The sequence below is a fragment of the Micropterus salmoides genome, unplaced genomic scaffold (genome assembly GCF_014851395.1).
Source record: "Micropterus salmoides isolate LMB-PRFRI ecotype aquatic unplaced genomic scaffold, ASM1485139v1 Ms_hic_scaffold_21, whole genome shotgun sequence".
In the NCBI taxonomy this organism is placed as follows: domain Eukaryota; kingdom Metazoa; phylum Chordata; class Actinopteri; order Centrarchiformes; family Centrarchidae; genus Micropterus; species Micropterus salmoides.
Window position 1 is genome coordinate 8797665 of NW_024041262.1, and position 17206 is coordinate 8814870.

General features: G+C 40.7%; 2 protein-coding genes across 3 annotated transcripts; one reads left to right on the forward strand and one right to left on the reverse strand.

Moving 5' to 3' along the window:
* Positions 1 to 142: 142 nt before the first annotated feature.
* phf5a (PHD finger protein 5A) lies at positions 143 to 2074 on the forward strand. The gene is made up of 4 exons (XM_038735479.1): positions 143 to 286; positions 633 to 656; positions 1507 to 1673; positions 1882 to 2074. The coding sequence occupies exons 1-4, from the start codon at positions 235 to 237 to the stop codon at positions 1969 to 1971; spliced, it is 333 nt and encodes a 110-aa protein (XP_038591407.1). The 5' UTR covers positions 143 to 234; the 3' UTR covers positions 1972 to 2074.
* Positions 2075 to 4321: 2247 nt separating this feature from the next.
* tefa (TEF transcription factor, PAR bZIP family member a) lies at positions 4322 to 16112 on the reverse strand. Of its 2 annotated transcripts, none has more exons than XM_038735033.1 (5): positions 15858 to 16112; positions 9569 to 9964; positions 8570 to 8790; positions 7886 to 8097; positions 4322 to 7448 (listed from the first exon to the last, which is right to left on the reverse strand). In XM_038735033.1, exons 1-5 carry the CDS (start codon positions 15931 to 15933, stop codon positions 7427 to 7429), a joined length of 927 nt encoding a protein of 308 aa, XP_038590961.1. In that variant the 5' UTR covers positions 15934 to 16112; the 3' UTR covers positions 4322 to 7426. The 2 variants fall into 2 exon arrangements, with proteins under 2 accessions (XP_038590961.1, XP_038590960.1); XM_038735032.1 differs by lacking the exon at positions 15858 to 16112 and adding an exon at positions 11597 to 11969.
* Positions 16113 to 17206: the final 1094 nt, after the last annotated feature.

Consider the following 17206-nt stretch of genomic DNA (forward strand, 5'->3'; position numbering starts at 1 on the left):
CCTCATTGATTTTATTGAAAATAAATTATAATATATTTTTGGAGAAGAATGTGGATATGGAGCAGGATCAGTGACTTTAACGTTATATACAAACAGGATGAAATGATAATCGTTGTCTTTTCTCTCCCCTCCTGGAGACGCTGGGTGGCGGTAATGCAGCTCCTCGTACAAAGTTTCCCGTTCAAAGGTGAAAGTTCAACCAAATCAGCAGCGCTCGTCTTACGTTAGGCGACAATGGCTAAACATCATCCAGATTTGATCTTCTGCAGAAAACAAGCCGGTGTCGGTACGTTTTAGCCTATTTAAGTCCACGGATTATTTAACAGTGTTGTTTCTGCTGCAGCTGGAGGCTCTTTGTTGTTGTTCTGCTCGAGCTAACGTTAGCTGCCATGCTAACAGTTACAGCATGGGTTTCATTGAAAGTCTGTTAGTCTTGGTGTTAGCCTACAAATGTCTCAACAAGTCTCTGTCGCTACGGTGATGTTAAAATTTCACAGAATATTACTTAAGTGTATTTAATAATGGGCTTCGCTAAACATGAGAGAGTGAACGTGTATTCACCCTAAGCTAGCAAAGCGATATGAATTAACGTTATTATTATCAGCACTGACTGCTTTGTTTTCTTTCCTCAGCTATCGGGAGACTTTGCGAGAAATGTAAGTGTTTCCATCTTTGACTAATATAACAAAGTATTTTAACCCTGTTTTCCTCTATGTTTTAAGTAACTATTAAAGCCTGCTGTCGTTAGTCTTCTTCATCTTTGCATATGTAACAATAACGTTATCTCTGCATAAGCATTTAATAAGACAATAACATTTTTTGACATGACAATTGTTCACAAAAACCAATCATGGTTTCCCAGCTAAAAAGAGAAGTATAAGTTCATGTCGTAAACAAGATGTGACACATATAGTTTAGCCAAACTAACCTTTGTATGCTTTACTTTCACATTGTTGTTAAACCTTTGATATTCGTACAAGCATCTGATTCTAGCTTTGTGATATATTTTGATATCTTTTTATTAACGCAAACCAAGTGTTTACTCTACATTGCACCATCTTACAGTTTCACATCTGGAAAAGAAAGCTGTTCAAAGATCTCATTGAGTTGTGGATAGTTTCTATACGGCTTTACCTGTTATTTCATAGACTAAAGAATCAATTATCAAAAATATCGGGATCAATCAGTAATGAAAAAGTTTGTGGCTTCTGTACATTGACACATACACAAACATACACGTTTGTTTTACAGTGTGACATTATGGCAGGTTAAAGTTATATCTTTAAGACACATTTTTGAACTTTTCCAGCGAACTATAATGTCTTCAATCCTTAAAATAAAGCAGGTTGCAGCTGTGGAAGATGTCAGTGATACAGCACGTCAACGTTCATTTAGTTGCGATGTGTTTTCAACATCAGTGAAGGCTGCGTTAACATCAGGTTAACTCTGTACAAACACTAAATTCTCAGTCAATTCTCTCATCTGTCTTTCCTCTGCTCCTTTCAGGTGATGGAAAATGTGTCATCTGTGATTCTTATGTGAGGCCGTGCACGCTGGTGCGCATCTGTGATGAGTGTAACTACGGCTCCTATCAGGGACGCTGTGTCATCTGCGGAGGGCCTGGAGTTTCTGATGCCTACTACTGTAAAGAGTGCACCATCCAGGAGAAAGATGTGAGTGTCCTAAAGCACATGTAGCCTTTTGTTGTCTGTCACTGTGCACTGAAGATGTTAGACAGATAGATTATTATGACTTAGCAAACCTTAAAGAAATAAACAGCACTTTGAATTTAATCTGAACCCTGCTGCAAATACAAGAATTGTCCAGCTTCTTTTTTTTTTTTTTAACGGGCTCTTTTGTCTCTTTCTGTTTCCTTTACAGCGAGATGGCTGTCCTAAGATTGTGAATTTGGGCAGCTCCAAAACAGACCTGTTTTATGAAAGGAAGAAGTACGGTTTCAAGAAGAGGTGAAGACGGCACGGCCTAGTCCTTGATTTAGTTTTCCAGCTTTTGAAGATTTTCTTTGTATCCTCAAGAAACATTTTTTGACATGTCAATAAAGCTCTCTTTTATATTTTTGTCTTCATTTTCCCTCTGCTTTGAATGTTAAAAAACTCAAGAATACTCACAGGCAGGCTTATAACACATCAGGTCCTTGACATTTATATAAGTGCCACCATTAACAAACACTTTACTGTCCCTAAACACAAAATATTTTACAGCTCAACCAGGCTTCATCCAGTGAGATTCAGCATTTAGTTTGTCATCAATTGGTACCTGAAATAAATAAACTTATTACTGTTCAATTATATTTTTATTACATTCGTTACAACCACAAATTTACAGTTACTACGAGAAAGGTAATCAATGCCCATAATACATTTTGTTTTATCTAATCAAACTTTTACTTTACACATTTAATACAGATATGGAAGAAGAAACTGTGTTCCATCATGAAGAGTTAATATTTAATGTGGTAGGTTACTTGTATAAATGTTAACGGCATGCGTTAGGCAGCGTGTCTCTTGGTAAAAAGTGATATGAAATGCTAAATGTTGTGAACTGGGTCAGTTTAAGGTAATGAGCTCCATCACACTTTCTTCAGCTTCTGACTTCACACCCTCTCCCTGAGTGTCCTCCACCAGATGGCAATGTTTCACACTTTTCTGCCATGGCTTTAGCTCTCCCAACAGTTCACACTGGCATCTTGTGTAAACTCCATGCTGAATTGTTAGGGATTCTCCAATCTACAAACTATTGCTTTTAGTGGACTTACGTTCAGATTGGGGAGAACCAAATGAAAGAAATGATTATGAGTTAAAATAGTGTTGAGGCACTGGCAGATGCAAATGCAAGAGCAGAAATTACTGTATTATACACTGCTCAAAAATATTAAGGGAACACTTAATCATCACAGTATAACATCATTTCAAAGTCAATCATGTTAAACACCAGGGATATAAATCTGTCCAGTTGGGAAGCATAAGTGACTGTGAATCAAAGTCACTTGTTTTTGGTGCAAATGAAAGCAACAACAGGTGCACTGAAGAGGCAACAGTAAGACAACCCCCCCAAAAAGGGAATGTTTCTGCAGTTTGTGGCCACAGAAAGCATGCCGTCGCAAGGTTTGCTGTCTCCCAGCACAATCTCAAGAGCCTGCAGGAGATACCAGGAGACGGGCCGTTACACAAGGAGAGCTAGACAGGGCTGTAGAAGGGGATCAACCCAGCAGCAGGATCAGTATCTGCACCTTTGTGTGGTGAGGAACAGATTGAGCACTGCAAGAGCCCTACAAAATGACCTCCAGCAGGCTACCGGTGTACATGTTTTTGACCAAACTGTCAGAAACAGACTCTACTAGGAAGACATGAGGGGATCTGTGCTCACAGCCCAGCACCATGCACGTGGTCCACACTGAACACATGACAGACATGAAAGAGTCTGGAGAAGCTGTGGTGAATGTTATGCTGCCTGTAACATCGTCCAGCATGACCAGTGTGGTGTTGGGTCAGTGATGGTTTGGGGATGCAAAATCTGGTATCCTGAGTGCTGTTAGATACCAGGATGAAATCCTCAGAGCCATTGTCAGACCTTACACTGGTGCAGTGGGCCCTGGGTTCCTCCTAGTGCAGGACAGTGCCCGGCCTCATGTGGCCAGAGTGTAAGCAGTTCCTGGATGATAAAGGCACTGATGCCATTGGCTAGAACTGAATCCAACTGAGAACCTCTGGGACGTTATGTATTGGTGCATCTGACACCACCAAGTAGCACCACAGGATGTCCAGAAGCCACTGAGGCCCTAATCCAGGTCTGGCAAGAGGTCCCCAACACCATCCGCGGTCATCATAAAGGTACGTGGGGGCCATCCACACCACTGAGTCACATTATGAGTTGCTGTCATGAAAGTCACACATGTTGGATCAGCCTGTGATTTTTCTTTTTACTTTAATATTTGGTGTGATTTTTCCAGCCCTCAGTTTGTGATTTTGGTTTCCATTAACAGTTATGTAATTTTGTTCTCAACAGATTATACAACGTACAGAAAGGATTTGATGCATCGAGAGCTGATTATTTAAGTGTTCCCTTAATATTTTTGAGCAGTGTATTATACAAAGAAAGGGTAGTCTGGTATTAATATTTCCATGTATTCTTCTGATTGGTGCATCGGCCTCGAGTCCAGTATCCCTATTTTAAACCTATTTCCATCATATCTTCACTTCACTGGTGAGCTGAGCTTCGATTTCTTTAGACTGGACTTAAGACACCTGCTCACTGCTAGAATCTTAAAAAACATTAGTGAAGGAAAGAACTCAATACTCAAGACTTTCTCAACAAGGCTTTATTTTTACATACCTTATATACACAAGACACAAAAGGTACCTTCACCCAAAATGTCATGACGTTTCTTTACAAAGAAATACAAAGATGGAACCAGGAAGATTAAAAACAAACCGTCAAAGATAACCGATTGACCTGTTTCAGATAGAAGGCAGATGCAACCTCTATTACAGCAGAATGCATTTAAAAAAAAGATTCAAACGAATCAGGAAGCTCATAGTTAATGAAATTTAAAATTTACACTTCAGAGACCTTATGATGGAGAATGTGACTCATTCTGACACCAACGATGCTAGGAGCAAAACTGTTCCTACAAAGATCACTATAGATACATGTGGTCAACCTGACTTTTTCCTTAAAAAGGATTTTGTAACAAAAAAGCCTGATGTTAAAACAGACAAAGTCGTATTTACCGCAGGTTGTAATATCAAAAGAAAGAGTCTAGATGAGTTTAAACACCTGAGAAGAGTTTCTCCTTGGATAACATTCTTTACACTTGGAAACCCTTTCCCCAAAAAGGTTTAATAAAGAACAAAACAACAGCTCCCCCCTTTTGTCAGAATTGGAAAGCAAAATAATGCTGGGTTTAAGTCACAACTCTAACTTGAGTTGTTATGTTACAATACGCCCCCCTGTAAACTTCAGTGAAATGGGGGTTCCTTGTTGATGAAAGAGAAGATCCAACACAGCCTATTGAGGCTTCCTTGTTTGTATAAGAAGAAGAACAAAAACTGCCAGCTTCCAGACGTCAAAAAGAACAAGTAAAGAAGTTCAGACACAATTTTTTAAATGAATAATAAAAGTTGGGTAATTAAGTCGGATAAATGTGTCTAACACCACGTCCTAAAAACTTAACAGTTGATACAGTTGAAATGCGCATACACACCAAGTCAAAAGTTTTTGAATACCTAGTTTTGTGAATGTTCATTTCAAGCAATATATTGTGAATGACAGGGAAGTAGGAGCTTGATCACTTTAATTAGCACATAACCTACTTTATATTGTCTCATAGCTGATGCTAGCCCAGTATGGGAGTTTTTAGGCTAATAAGTCAAACAGTTCACCTCACGCTGCCTTTATTAAGGCACAAATTAAACTCCTGTTAGCACCCGACAGCCTGCCTTAAACACACATTTTGAGACATTAACAGTCATTGTGGAGGCAAATGTCAGCTCATCAGGGACAGGAAATGTACTGTAAGTTTACAATTTCATTACTTGATATCCAAAACTGAAATGTTGTTCAAAAAACTTGACTTGCATTGTATCTGAGTTTGAAGTCTACAAACTATGATTTTTACATTTTACTATTTACAGTAAATGCATCAATGGACTCTACATGACACTTCTGAAGCGTTACTGGCGTGACTGGACGAGTCAACATTGACGCCCTGCAGAGGCTAAGCAGGCGTCTTACCACGTGACAAAAACGACAGTGGGACATACATTGAAAACACGGAGAGCAGAGCGTGCATGTACAGCTCAGTGTTGCTGGTAATGAGTACTTGTACATGAAGAGAAGTGAACATGGCTGCGCTCTTTTTTTGCCATGTCACTGTAATCCCCTGAAGAAGCTTAAATTATTGGAAATGTCACAGTCAAAGTTTTTGTGGGCAAAGAAAAGCCCAGCTCTTCACATCACTTGCCACATAATATACATTTGAAAATATAATGGGCAAGTGGGTTTCAGAATTCATTAAAATTTTCAGTTTATTTCTATAATAGGGGTGTCACAATTTTCCAAATGCACAATTCGATTTAAACTATTTCCCGCCCAGTTTACGTTTTCAAATTCTCCTTTAAAAAGATAGATATGGCTTTATGGTCTGAAGTGTGATATAAACGCCACATTGTTTTTGGAATGTACCACACTAAGGCCATATGGTCAAATTTAAATAATTTATTAAAATGTAACAATAACTTATGTCACCCATCACTGGGGAACAAACTGGTGAACACAAAAATAAAAGTAACAGTCACTAGATGGCAGAAGGGTACTTTACAACAACAGCTTGAGTTTCCTCATCATTTGTTTCTGATGCTGGCAAACATGACCTGCCATATTTGTTGTGGTGCCTGAGGTGGTGTATGGTACCAGTGTCGCATAGCCTACAAGCTGGAGTTTTTCTGTCAACGACACACTCATTGTTGACATAACTCACAGGGAAGGCAAAATGTTGCCACAAAGGTGACTTCAGAGAAGCAGAGAAGAAGCAGGAGGATTTTCCAGTTCTACTTATTTGTTAGGGACAAAGCACATTATTGAACATCAGTATAAAAAATACAAGATGTAAAAACATGCCGGAGTTTAGCAAGAATGCCAATTCACATCCGCAGTCCCTGGGCAGGTAACAAAAACATTACAAGTGACAATATACAGATACAAATATACAAAGCACAAGTAGAAAGGTTTTGTTGTTCCTCAGTCATCTCCAACTACTACTGTGACCACAGTGTCTCACAGTGCAGCTACAGGCTAAGCTACGCTGTTTTTTTGTTGTTTTTTTTTTTACTTCTGACGCGCACAAGTAAGCAGGGGCGGAGAGAGAAAAAAAGAAAAGTCACCAGAACTTCTACACTGACATTCAGATGCTCAAATGCACGCGTATACTGTCCTTACACCACTTGTGCATTGGGAACATTCCCTTTCTTTAAGCAACAGCCAGGAGAATCTGCTTTGGATATTGTAGGTCGATATGGAGAGCTCATTTCGAACTTTCATTAAAATCGTGACACCCCTACATAATAATAATGAGTAACAAAATAATCACAAATGATCTCTTTCGGCTGAAGGCATACAAAACATGAGTACACAAGTACACTTCATAAAGAGTTGTACTGAAGAAGCACTTGAATATCCTTTCACACTCATCTTGTTATGGAAACTGCTCACATGGATGGTAGATAGGATAAAAAGATAAAATAAAAAAAATAACCCCACACAAAAAGAAATAAAAACCAAAATCAGTCCTGCTCCCACGTTCTCCATCTCTTTATCCTCTTCTTCATCTGATCGATTCTACTGTTTTCATATACCATCCCCACTGGTTTGATTTATTCATTCATTAGAAAAATAAATCAATTGTTGTCTATTGGTCTTCCGGCACCTCACTTGAAAGAGAAGAGAACAAGTTTGAATGACAAAGGGAGGAGGGAGAGAACATTAAACAGCATCAGAATCAATCAGTTATTACATTATATCCCCGTTTCTAATAGTAATGGCTGTTCGTCATAGCCAGGGAGTGTCTGACCCAGCTCTGGGCAGAGGGATAGTCAACTTTTTCAGATCGACCACCAACTTAGATTAAGCCCACGTGTCTGTTTTCGTCTCAAAAGCTTTATTCCTCCCCATCTTCCTCCTCCCCTGTGGCTAACTCCCTTTATAACACAACAGTCAAACACCATCTTCTCAGCGTTATGATGGATTTAGTAACTGACAGCCAAACAATGTCTCTAACCTGATGTGTAAAAACAAAGTGACTGATCCTGTGCTGTCTGCTATATGGATGTCCATTTACAGTTTTGAGTGCTTTTTAATGGTCCCTTACAGTGGTCCAAATTTGGCTTCGTAGCGACCCGCGACGTTCTTGTAGCGGCCGCACTCCTTCCGTAGGTCAGCGACCTCTGACCGCAGCGCTGCGTTCTCGCGCTCCAGGAAAGCTGCTCGGACCGTGATCTGGTTCTCCTTTAACCTGCGGGCTTCACGTGAGCGTTTGGCAGCTACATTGTTTTTCTTCCTTCTCTGCCAGTATTTGTCATCCTGGAGAAGAAAGCAGCAGCAGGGTTGGACAGAGTGAAAAAACACAACACACCGTGCTTTCTGAGCTCAGTTACTAAGGTAACCTGGTTTAACAGCCTTTTATAGCATGTATCTTATTACCAACATATTAGCCCAAATCAGACCACAGCCGAGGGGCGTAATGTGGCAGGCAGCCAGGCTCCTTTGTGCATATAAACAAGAGCTGTGTTCTCAGGCCGACTGCGGAGGAAGGAAAACATCAATATGAAGATTTTCAAACTGCTGAGTCACTGTGAGTGGCCAGAACTCTTCACTGTGACATGGCCTGGTTTCTACCCAGCAAGCCAGATACTGAAATGAAAGACTCTACTGTTATTATTTTATTAATACAAAACCTGAGTGTGCAACTAAATGTTGAAGCTCTGCTTTATTGCTTTATACTTTGCTTGTCTATAACATACTATGTACAAACACTCTCTCTCTGCCTGCATACCTTCTGTTCTTCAGGCACAAACACCTTCTTGGCCTTTTTGATCATAGGCTGAGGCTTGAGCTCCTCTTCAGAGAACTTGTGTTTGCGGGGGTCAAACAACTCGCCTCCCGGCACACTTGACAGGACCAGGTCAGTGGGATCTGGCTCGTAGTTGACATTGACTTCAATTTCATCGGGGTTGATGGGCTCGGGGGTCACTCTGTCCTCTTCAGTGCTCACCTCTGTGCAGACATAAGAGACACTGTCATCACCATGTTCCACCTTACCAAATTACTTTCTACAAAAACCCTCAGGTGGGGACTGGTAGTAAAGTTGTTCTCTATGCTTATATTGTGGCAGTTTCACAGCGAATTTGCCAGCTTATACATGTCTATATAATTGGCAAGAAGTCAGACTGAACGGCATAGGGAATCCGGTTGATCTTCAAAATAAAACTCCCGTTGCAGACTCCCGATCACACATCAACAATAAAACACAGAGCGGAACGGAACAGGCTTACAGAGTTGTTATCTGTAGTTGAAGCACACAAAATGACAAATTAACAACACGTTAACGTGTAGGCTAAACGCTCCGCTGCTGAAACATTTCAGTGTGAGTTGATATTGGACAAAACCGCAGCACAACCGCAGCCTGTGTCGGTTCGGCTGGCATAAAATGTACACGCCCTGTGTCTGCTCCGATTGGTGAGTACAACTGTAACAGGAGGCGCATGGAGCTTGTGAATGGCTCGCAGATCTGTCACACAAGGATGACAACGGAATGAATTTGTAACTGCATGACTGTTTAAAACGGGTCAGATGTGCTGTATAATTAACCTACATTTTAATCGCCGTCTTCACGACTAATCGCATTCTTTCAAATCGCAATTTTGATTTGAAAACGATTAATCGTTCAGCCGCATGACACAGTAAATTGTCATGTCTTGAATCCTCTCATTTCAAAAGGACATGGATTTAACTTGTCTAGAGTCATCCCACTTAAACTACAACCACCACTCACCTGCAGTAACATCACAGATGATAGAGTCCTGATTGGTGAGGATTACCACTTCCTCCTCACACTTGTCCAGTTCCTGGATGGGAAGCAGGGCAAGGGGTGAGGCACTTGCTGGCTTGGTAGCCTTTATCTGTGTGGAGGAGGTAACTTTTAGTTTCTCTGTCTTCACGGCGTTTCCTTCTGGGCTGCCCTTTAAGGAATCCTCTTCAGGTAACGTGGCGATGCCATTCTCCATGAGGAACTCCTCAAGGTCCATGTACTCCAGGTGGAAGGTTTCACCATCATAGGGAATAGTTTTATCCCAGATAGCGGGGGTCAGGGCAGCTGAAGGACCCATGTCGCTACCTCCCCCGCCCAGGTCAACATTATCTCCCAGACACAGCTTTTCCTTATCAGTGTCTGAAACACAGGAAGACAGTTTTCACACATATGTCATGAAGGACCAGAATCAGAAGGCAGTAGTGTGTCTGTGTCTGATCTTATTGAGGTCAACAGGAAAACTGTTCAAGTAAAGCACTATTGATAGTTCACCCTTTTTAAATAGGTAAAACATTTTTGTTTTACCTCTTCAGAAGACACACAAATTTAGACATGTCCCTCAGCTTTCCTTGCACCTGTCAGCAGCAATAGGGACCCATTGTACGTTTCCACTACTGCTATGATAAATGCATTTCTCAACTGCAACATCGCAACTTGGCAGAAAACATTGCAGCTAACCAATGTTTGCTTGCGGTTCTGAAAATAAAGTGAGTCAGGTGTGATGAAAAAGGTTCTGAGCCTGATGAAGACTTACACAGCATGGCAAGGAGACTCGGTCAAGGAGATACAGTGCCAGCATACAATACAACATGTGTAGGCATACAATACAAACACCAAATCTGAAGGATACTTCCTGTCTGGGGATATTTATCCTTCCTAGACCTACAGTACCTAAATGTCCAAATAAGATTATTAATCACCCCTCTGAACATGTTTGGAGTCTGTTGGTTATTGGTTCAAATCAAGACATGTTGTGTGTCATTCAAGGCAAATGCAGCACTTCCTACATGGAGCCAGTCAGTCTGTCTCTAATGAAACAAAATAAAGATGATTTCGAACTTGGGTTGCCTAACAAACATAACAGTGCATCATTATCAACCAGACAAACGGTCTGTCACTAGCTGTCACATTTGGCTTACTGTAGCTCAGCAAGTGACCCTATCATGGCCTGGGGAAATCTGTCTCATTGTACCCCTTAATTCCTTCACACTAAGAGGAATAGAACTGCTATAAAAATGCAGGTTGACCCTCAGATTCAGCCAATAAGAGTTTTATCTATACAAAACTGTTCAGGACGATCTATAAACTGATTATCTAAGCACATTACCACAATGAAAACATTAGGGGCATAAAATAGCTGTAACTGACGCCTTTTAGCACAAACGTTGACAGATCCTGCAATTTCAATCACATATTTATTACTTACCTTTTCTGTAAACAAAATACTAAAACAATAAAACTGGAAAAAGGGAGACTTTCTGACAACAAAGCTGCATTTAAAATCAGGGGCATGTCAGGAAAAGTCTGGAAGGCCAGGCGGGTTTAGTGTAAAGCTGGAACCGGACTAACGTTACTCGGCACAGTATCAGCCTTTTAAAGCACAAGCCCCGCGGCAAGACACTTAGTAAAACTATAAGTGCTTTCATATTTCATCTTGATCTCACATTTAAACCATCGGTATAAATAGTTTGGGTAGCTGATATCGTCACTTTCAACTGTCAAATGCTTAGAAACAGTGGAGCATTTTCAACACAGCTGCTTCATCATTAGTCAGGTCACGGATTGGAGAAGCAGAAGATAGGCCTGTGTTGTGCACACAAGTTAATATCGGTGCGCATGTTTACACATCCTACACGTTGTTATATTGTTAGAAGACATTTGTTTAAATTGTTTCATTTTAAACAACTGTTTTTGAAGGCTGAGCTCGCTTTTAACCTAACGTTAGCTAACACACGACTAGCTCCTCCCTCTCCGGTGATTTGCTGCACTTACCGTCGTCGCCGTCGAGTATATTCGGCGGAGGCATTTCCATTATTTTCTTCAAAACCACCGGGAACGCGCTCGGGGCCCCCGTGGTTGTTTCCAGTGTGATTTGAATCGGCTCTCCCGACATTTTCCTCCGTGTTTTTAACGTTATCCACGTAGTTTAACTGACAAAGAAGCGAGCTTGTCCTGTTTGCGCGGTAACGTTAGCTTCCCGGCCGGTTTCCCTGCTGTACCAGGCTATCTGTAACGTTAACGGTATTAAATCAACAAACTCGACCGACACCTCCCTTAATCAACCCAATTATTCGGAAAATTTTGTAGTCGGAAGGTTTTGGTGTTCACAACAACCTGCACCTCTTCCTCAAAGACTCCCACCCAGCCTTGTGCTGATTGGCCGGCTGTGTCCTACTTTTGCTGAAAGGGGGCGGGTATTATAGCGAGGAGCCAATAGCGTCGGCCACTACCTGAGCTCTCATTGGTTGACCGAGTTATATATGTTTCAGTCACGTGTTTGTCACGACCGAGTGACGTGACACGCCATGTATATATGCAGCCTGACCTGGATCTAATTTGTCCCTGTTGTTATTGTCTGTTAAAGTTTGTTTTCTTATATATGTTTTAAACATGTTTCATATTATAAGCACAGACGGTATATACAGCATAGAGTCAACGTATACCCTTCCAGCCGCTCCGCTCACATGCAACAACATGTGAGCTTCAGCTACACATCTACCGGCTGCGCTCTGTCACTGAAGTGCAGGGTCCTGCAGTCCAAAAGTATCATTGGCCATACTGAAGAAGCACCTTGAGGCTTAGGTTACAGTACTTATGGGTGCATTGCTGCAGCTGAGTAGGCATCCCAAGGGCAAAGATCTGCGTGTAACACCAGTAACTAAGGACACCAAGTCCCAATGCAGAGTTGCCACCACAGCACATAACTGGCGGATACCACATAACTGCCTTTTCACCTTCAGCCAGTAAGTGGTAAACCGCTAACGTTATATTGCTTATTTACGGTAGCAGCAACTTTGTGCTAAAAACCATGCTATATTTTGTCTGGTTCATATACACATTCAATACAAGGTAAATCCCACTTAGATTATTTATTTGTCACTTATTGAAGAAAACAAAGCAGAATGCATGTGCACTTGATACATCCTGTTTTCATTGACAGATCAATCGATAATGTAAATTCATCCAATGTTTTCTCAATGTCACAAAATAGGTTATTCAGCCTGTCCAACTTTGGGTTTTATGGCAGTCGCGGTGGTCCTCCCATGTTCCTTGTATGTGTCACACAGAATTTTTTTGGCTCACCATTATGAGGGAAAAGCCCTCAAGGTCAACTGCTAAAGTGTTGATTGTCATGGTTCACCAAACATCACTCTTTACAACACCTGATGAAATACCACAGTGCCTCATTTAAAACCTCTGGCATTAAAATAAGGACACAAACATTCCTCCAAACGACTCCAGAAATATTATCCTTAAGTCAAGTTAAGAACCTCACAGTTAACGACCTGCTATCTTGGAATACTAAATGACATCAACCATTAACCATGATGTACAGCTTTTACAATAAAGTAAGAAATCTTATGTGCACAGTTCCTATCAATACACAGTTAAGTTCTATGCTGCAGTCTCCATTACAAAAAACAGGCAAATGTTATTTTAGTTTACGGACACTGCGCAGAGACTAAGGACAAGGCCTGCAGAAAACTACTTCTATTCAACCTTGACATAATCTGTGTGAGTCTTTAGACAGAAACATCCTCTCACCCTGAAATCTTACAATAACACACTCCATCTTTCAATTTAAAGCAAACATAGGCGTACATAAAACCTCAGACATGTGTTTAGTTAAATTTTTCACCAGGTCACAAAAAGACTTAAATGCCAGAAGGCAAAGATTTTTTTACAGTCAAATATTTCTCTTCATGATGCATGGCAGGTGTGACACCAAAATGTGTGACCTATCTGATTCTGTGACCCAAATGGCAAGTTAAGCGCCGGAGGCTTTGTGGGCGATGTGAAGCGTTTGCAGTTTGGTTGGGTTTAGGCACCAAAAGTACTTGGTTATGGTTAGGAAAACATCGTCGTTTGGGTGTAGTCACAGAATCTGATAGGTCACACATTTTGGTGTTACACCTGTGACACAAAGCACATTAAATCTGTTTAAGATGTAATTTCCCTTTCCGGAAAAGTTATTAAAAGGTGAATGGTTTTCGGTCGTAGGCTATAGGTTGATTGTGCAGCAGCCTTACGGTCCATATTTGCATTTATTGTTAGGCTGCGACCTCTAGCGGTCGTATTACGGTAAGCGCGAGAAATAACGTGATGGCTGGGTCCAACAAACAGGACTTTTATACAGTCCTATATTAGAGTCCCGGGTGAGTGTGAACCGTTTATGTAGAACATGACTTATGTACGTGGCAAATTGTTATAACATTTATTCCTAAAAATTTACTACTCGCTGTAGGCTACTAGTGCTATTTATTACTTAATAAAATCCATTAGTTATTAGTGACAATTGATTATATACTAGGCCTACTAATTACTTTTTAGTTACGAGTAAGTATTCCATTAGGCCTACTTACTGATAGCCTAACTATTTTTTTTTAGTTACTAGTGACTAATTGCATAGGCTCTACTGTATTTCATGGTACTTTCAAACAGACATATTTGTGAATTAGAGGCAAATTACTTATTTTGCCGTTTAGGTATGATGATGTTTTGCAGCGTGTCATATCGTTGCCACACATTTAGCTACTGACAGTTGCTGTTACATTAACCTCATGCAAACCATGCACCCTGCGATCATGGTGTGTTGACTGCATTATGTTATTCTTTAATCTAATTATTGGAATAAAAGGAGCCCTGCATCGAAAAATGTAATCTCACTCTCACGTTTGTATATGACCATCAAAGACACTTAGAGTCATGAGCCCCATGATTACATCTGGAACTCCTGCCAAGCAACCAAAGTTATGCTAAAAGTTTACATACAGACATAAAGATAATCACATATCTCTGAACTGTTTGTGTAGCACAAGTGAAACTATTTGTCACAAAACTACTGTACTATGATTCCATAATTGCCAAATTATAGGCCTATAAATCTATAATAAATCCCCTCTGGGCATGGAGAGGAAGCTTATTTCTTCTGAATGACAATTCACATTTTACACACACTTGTGCAGTTAAAGTCGGAGAGACATAGGTTTAAGATTAAAACTTCTATTTATGTAGTAGCACAATACCTTGAATAAATGAGGATTGACGTGTCATTAACTATATAGTTTGTGGTTCTTTAGAAGCTCCTATAACAAAAACACGCAACAGCCTAAGATTGTGAGATCCTGTTAAAGGAGGCCAGCAGCACATCTCTCAATGTGATTACTTGACTGTGATGTATCCAAACAGAGCCATCTAGAGATCGAATCATCAATCTACAAAGCCCACCAGCCTTCCCTTCACTCACTCTCACACTCACACTCACACACCTCTGAGAGATGACAGCAGGTGACAAACACAGATCCACACAGACTGGTTTATACCAGCACAGAGTAACTGTGCTGGTATAAATAAATCACCACTTACTTTTTCCCAAGCCATTCACTCAATCCGAAAAGAGAAGGACAATCATGCTTTTTGCTTTTCCACAGTGGGTGCTCTGGTCTCTTTATTCAGTTCAATTCATTTATATAGCGCAAATTCATAGCAGAAGTTATCTCATTGCACTTTTCATATAGAGCAGGTCTACTCTTTGTTATTTACAGAGACACAGTAATTCCCACTATGAGCCAGCACTTGGCGAGTGGCAAGGAAAAACTCTCCCTTTTTATTAGGTGGAATCAAAATCAGCAACAGTAGGCCTATGTAGTCTTATATCCCAATATTAATATTTCCCTACTAAGACCCCGTCACTGCATTAGCCAATCTCTCGGGGTTGTGGCGACAGTCAAAAGACCGCAGCTTCTGAGGGAAACTGATTTCAAGAGTCCTGCTAACGTTTGGATTTTAACTAAAACCCGCTGCTGGACTGCAGATCTCTGCAGTCCAGCAGCGGGCACCAGTTCCCATCCAGATCAGCTGACAGGGATTACACAACAAACACGCAGTTGTTTGCAGATCCTTCAGAAACAGTTGAAAAACAGTGATTTTACCTTCTTTGCATAAAAAACAAACTCTTAATTTACGGAGCTGCACGAAGGCTAACTTAAATCAAAACCCCAACAAAGCACTGTTTGATCTGACAGCCACTTACCATTCTCATCAAAGCTCGGGAGAGTAAATGGGTGCTCAAGAATAGCCCTGAAAATCTCCGGGATCTCTGTAGTCATGATTTTTCCCTTTAAATTGCAATTAGGTCCACAAATGTGCCAGAGCTGGTCAGCAGCTCACATAAAGCAAATGGCTATGGCTATTAGAAAAAAATTATAAGTCCGCACAAGAACCAGGAGGCCGACTGAGGCTTACACGTGGTTGACAGCTCATATAAAGTGTTGGGGACATCAAAACGTACACGGGTCACGTACTTTGCACTCTCAACAAGTTACTTAACGCAGTCCGCCCCATTGTATCCAATGAAGCCAATCAGCAGCATGCTTCCCCAGCAATCGACGGAAAGAGCGCCGATTGGTCAGTAAATGTGTCCATCACAGCGGTGACAGCCAATCTGGAGCCGCGTCAGTATTACCTAAGTTTAAAAAAAGTGTAGTAGTGAGGTTGTGTAATGGAGCGGGTAATAAACAAACTACAAAATCATAAGTTACAAACACCTAGCTGCAAAGTCACTATGCAAATATCACCAATCAATTAAAATTATTTAAGTGATACTGTAGGGGGGTGCAGGAAAACATAATAGGCTACCAGATAATAACTTAAAATTAATACGAATTAAAACCCAATTGGATTAGAATGTTTTTCTTAAAATGATCAATAGAATATTTTAATAGACAAGTAGGACAGGAGGCTACTGCGCAAAGGTTTTAGGCAGGCGTAGTAAAATGCTGTAGAGTAAGAATGCTTTAATAGTGAACAGAACAAAAACCTGACCACCCTTTGCCTTCAAACAGCATCACTTCTTCTAGGTACACGTGCACATACATTTTTGAAGGGACTCAGCAGGTAGGTAAGCCCAGACATATCGGAGAAGTACCCACTGTCCTTCTGTGGATTTAAGCACCCTCAGTTGATTCTCTCTCCATGTAATCCCAGACAGACTCGGAGATGTTAAGATGTGATTTTTCTTGTGTTCACTTCATTCACTTTGCATTTTGTTAATTGATACATATAATCAGTTAACATGTCTGTTCTTAAAAGCATGCTTACTCAGTATTTTTTCCCCACGCCTGCATTAAACATTTGCACCGTACTGTATAATAATATACACGTGTATTAAAGTGACTCACGTGTATTTCTCACGTATGACATTTTGGCTTGTCATAGCAGCATGAGCACAGGTGAAATAATTACATTAATTATAGCTCATTTGCCTGGAGGTACACCGGTCAGCAAAAAACTGACACACCTGCTTGAGTGTAGCTCACGATTTTATTAGCTTTTGTCCCCTGAGGGGAAAAAAGGCTAACAAAATGCACAACACCTCAGCGT